Source organism: Nestor notabilis, unplaced genomic scaffold, assembly GCF_000696875.1.
Source record: "Nestor notabilis isolate BGI_N333 unplaced genomic scaffold, ASM69687v1 scaffold8067, whole genome shotgun sequence".
Classification (NCBI taxonomy): domain Eukaryota; kingdom Metazoa; phylum Chordata; class Aves; order Psittaciformes; family Psittacidae; genus Nestor; species Nestor notabilis.
This window is the reverse complement of record NW_009936865.1, coordinates 1-4,794: the sequence shown is the minus strand read 5'-3', so window position 1 is coordinate 4,794 and position 4,794 is coordinate 1. Positions and strand designations below refer to the sequence as shown.

The 4,794-nt window shown below is 39.2% G+C and overlaps 1 protein-coding gene across 1 annotated transcript in view; it reads left to right on the top strand.

The window, feature by feature from the left end:
- Nucleotides 1–2,351, top strand: part of MURC (muscle-related coiled-coil protein) — a 13,345-nt gene extending 10,994 nt beyond the window's left edge. The window contains exon 2 of the mRNA XM_010018558.1: nt 1,683–2,351. Within this exon, the coding sequence (XP_010016860.1) occupies nt 1,683–2,351 (669 nt within the window). The remainder of the gene's footprint in view (nt 1–1,682) is intronic.
- The last annotated feature ends 2,443 nt before the right edge of the window (nt 2,352–4,794 follow it).

The following is a 4,794-nucleotide window of genomic DNA, read 5'->3' as shown; positions in this document are numbered from 1 at the left end:
TGCCTGCTGATTCTGACAGATGAGTTGAATAACATTCTGCTGTAATCAGTGCAACATAATTTGTCGCTATTTTTTTCTAAGCATTCACAACTATTTTTCTAGAGGGTTTTTAATGAAGCCAGCACATGATGACAGACTCATAAGTGGGCTTTATCTGCCAAATAGCTTCATGTATTTTATTTTACGTATTGCTAATACTCTGTAAAATTAAACATGACTTGCTAATAATAAGTCACTGTGAAAAATGACAGACTTCTTTTCGGCTGGAAATCAGTTCACAGCAAAATATTCAGTAAGCCTGACCCCATTCTTCATGGGTTCACAACTAATGTTAGTAAGATAATAATACTTACGGAAGAGCCCAGACACTGTCATACTTCAGAAATCAGCTGAAGTAGTTAGTAGTAATGGGAGACAGCTTAGAGAAGTTTCATATAGCTGTTGTACTTCTCTGCACCCCAAAGGGCTGCTCCTCCTGGGAGAAGAGCACATGCACATAAACAGTTAGTAGGGAAAAAGGGGCAGGCATTGTCCATCTTGTACGCCTCCTACAAGCTGTGAGTTTTCTACTCCACACACACTACTACTTCTAGATAGAAGTGACTCGCTGACACCAAGCTACAAATCTGTGATGTCCAGCAGTCTTCAGATCAGGGGATCAATTGTCCTAGGAGATTTTCCCTGTTCAGATAAATCCTTCTATTACCACAAGCTTTTTTCTTGGTGAATGATTTGCTTACTGTGGGCAGCTTCTGGAAATCTTCTGTGTCCCAATCTTTGAGCCTCTAACAGTCTTTCTTTGGAAAGGCTATGTAAATTCCTAGTCCTAAGATATCTAGGATAGTCACCACTTCCAAGCATGCAGCTAATACATACGTATAATATAAATAAGTATTACTGCATGCTTATACAGGCCACCAAACTCACCACAGGAGAGAGGTGCTTGCTTGGAGCCATTCATATGTTTCCAGATGGAACAAGTGAAGTTAACCTCAGCAATGGTGCAGGTGCCGAGTGAGTCGTATGGAACTGTGTTTACTGAATAACATTCCTTTGCTGACTTTGTCCCCTTGTGCAGCCAGCACATGTAAGTTAATATGCTGGGGTTCAACCCCTCCTGGGCAGCAACAAAAATGTCAAGTTCCAATTAGTCAAAAACTTGCAATTGTCTTGGTGACAGTAAAGGACTGAAGCTACTGGTATCATTGCACTTACTTGGAGAGTGTACAGCTGACATAAGCACAAGAGCCTCTAATGTGTACAGAATGTGTACTTTTATTGGTAAGGAATAGGTCCAATCTCAGGAAAGCAGGAAAGATGATTAAAAATAACCCCAACCAAACCAAAACAAATCAAACCAAACAAACAACCCCCCCCCAAATTTGCTCTGAAAAGTATTAGAGGCCAGTACACATAGAACCATGGCATTCATTAGTTTCAGGTAGAACCACACTGGAAAGAACTCTTTAATGAGGCATTATGTCTTCACAGTTCTTGGTGAAGGTTTCTTTTGCCATTTGTATTCTGTATAGACCACATACAATGCTACAAGCCTACCTTGCTTTGTTACAATATATATTTCAGTTAGCATTAACTAACTACAAGCCAACAAACCAAATGCTTGGATCACCATCCTTTTAAAACATGCTTGCTCGAAAATGACTTTGTGTTTTTGCTCACAGGAGGAAACTGAGTGTCCTTCATCTCTCTCTGTTATCAAAGAGAGGACAGCAGGGGAAACTCTGGAGGATGATTTCTTCCCACCTGATGATCTGTCTTCTGATGAAGAATATTATATTGAAGAAGGCAAAGCTGCCCAGTTCAAGAAATCAGGCATGAGGCGCATAGATGATATCAAAAAGGCGTTCTCAAGGGAAAATATCCAAAAGACAAGGCAAAATTTTGGCAAGAAGGTAAACAGGCTTCGAACTAGAATAGTGACTCCTGAGAGGAGAGAGAGGATCAGGCAGTCAGGAGAGAGACTGAAACAATCTGGGATAAGGATCAAGAAAACCATTTCACAAGCTGCCCCAACAAAGGAGACATTCAAGATCCATAAAAAAAGTAAAGAACGAACAGGAGCCGAAGGTCAGGAAGGGATCCAGGAAGCTGGTGTGCACATCGCCTCTGAGCTTGCAGCAGCAGAGCCTTTCACTGAAGAAATCTCTTACACAGAAGTGATCACTAAGGTAAAGAAAGACAAGAATAGTGCAACAAAAGGTGCTTCCCAGACAACTGAAAAAGGAGTGACAATCCCAGAAGTAGTTCTTAAGCAGGAAGGAAAAGAGGGAGGAGGAGGTGATGATGTCCCTTTGCTAGACTTACAGCAATCGGCATATGGAATCAATTAGCAAACACCCCATACTACCCTTACTGAACAAGAAAGAACACAGTATGTATTCACTCAGCTTTAGAAAAATGTGTGAATTTGTATTATACCACAAAACATGTGTTGGTGTTGTTCTACCATTTACATGGGTGTCTCTAGTGTTGTCTGCCTGACAAAAGCCAAGCCATGCAAACTGAATGAAGGGGCTCCCCCTCTGTCTTGCAATGTGCCAATAGCCATTATTAACCCAAATGGAACTCACATGTCAAAGGAAGATGGAAATCTGCTGGATTTTCAAGATTGACTTAGCAGTCACTTACTGCTTAATCACCCTCTTTAGTTTTACGTATATTGGGATAAAAATTACTTCCATTATCTTATACCAACTCCTGTAATCAGAAAACAGTAACAAAGCTATTGTTTCATATTACTAAATGAAAGAACTATGGAAAATGTCCATTTAGCTATTCAAATCTTTTCATTTAAGGGCCCACATTGAAATAGCCAGAGGAAGAAATTCCTGCTTTATCCAGGGTGTGACAAAATATGTCAGGAATGATAGGGTTTTGTGTAAACTGTGTTTCTTCTCAGTGGAAAAGAGAAGCTCCTGAAATGACTAAAGATTATTTCTGGACTTCTGGAAGAAGAAGGTTTGATGTATGTAAGCAATGCATTTTCTGCACTTATGAAGTAAGAATAAAAAAGCAGAAGACACATTAAATATGATTAGCAGGAGGAAAGAGAATAAGGTATCATATTCATGTTTTGGAAAGATGTGATTGCAAGAAAGGCAAAGGTATGAAGCAGTAAAAAAGGAATAAGGTTAATGCATGGGTTCTGGATAAATAGAGAAAAAATGGAATATTGTAACTTAATATAACTGAAGTTTCCTCAAGGTCTTTTAAAGGATTGTTACTTTATCCAGAGGATCATGGGGCTTATGACCATAACTGACCAGATAAGGGAAATTGCTTGGTTTTCATTCTCCGTGCTTTTTCTGAGCTTCACTGCAATTAAAATCTATTCTACAAAGCCGCTGAAGTACAGGGCCAATCTATAACCCAATTCTTTGTTTCCTATCATCATTGTTATCGACCAGCCACAGCCTCAGGGATTATGAGACAGACACCCTTTGGAGTATGGAATGCTGTTTATTTGCAACACTCGGGAGCCAGTGCCCTGACATCAGATATGCTTGTAAACATGACCGCTACACTGACATGAGGTGCAGGACTGTATTGCTCTCTTCATTCTCAAATGGAGTTGCCTTCAAAGCACTTACCTAAAGCAATGTTAGTCATTACTATCTGTGTGAAAGAAACTTGTACAATATTGCCAAAAGCTGTATGATTGTATTTATTATCTTGAATTCACTTTAACAGCAGTGCATACCTTGGTTATCTATATACATTGTTCAAGGACTTTCAGCTAATTGTTAATCTACAATTTAAATATAACTAGTTTGATTTCAAACATTCTGCCTGCCAGTTCCTTTATTTAGCCCGGTGTACATCACATTTGAAGTGGGACAGCTTTAGCAATAGTAACTAGGGACCATTGGTTGGGGAAAGTCAATGTTATACTGTGCCAGTGACATTTCAAATCAATGTTGTCAGATTGGAAGCAGCAACTCCACTGAATGGAAGGGCGGGATAGGGCAAGAGAGGGACACGGAGAGAGGAAGATGTTTCAACAGTAAATTGTACATCTTCACTGTACTGTAATTACATGCAAAAAGGAAGAAATGTTTTGCTTATAGGATAGACTGGAGGGTTTGATTGGTTGGTTTTTTTACTAGTTATAGGAAGTCTTTTCTGGAACCAGGTGACTGTATGTTCTTCTTCCAGTTCCATATAAAACTATCTGTAGCTATCTTCAGTGAAATACTGTCATTTGTCTGGTTCTTCTATAATTTGACCTGCATCTGTTCTGCAAGATTTGACTTTTTCCTAAACACATAAACAGGGTTTAGTTACTGAAATGAAAATGTCAAAGTTCAAAAAGCTATTTCTCTGCCTTTTTATACGAGAACAGTAAGTGCTAGAACATGATCGCCCATAGATTTTCTTTATGTAGCATATAATTTTCTTATTTTACTTCACAAAGAAAGGAAGTGATGAAGTTTCCATGAAGTTCATCATGTAGCACTGCATATAACCTCTATCAAATATGTATTTTTTAATATTTATTTCTAACCTTAATTGTTCAGAGGGAGTTCTTCAGGTGTGCAAAGCATTTCAATGTATGCTCTTCACCTGAAGTGATTATCGATGTTACTGACTTGAATTTTACATCTACCAAGAGCCCAAAGTTAATTTACTCCATATTCCCTCCTACAGGTAGCGGATGGGGAGATTTCATGGTTTAAGCCCAGCTGGTAACTCAGTACCACACAGCCGTTTGCTCACACCTTCCCATTTTCCCCCTCTGGGCTGGATGGGGAGGAGAATTGGAAGAATGTAAAC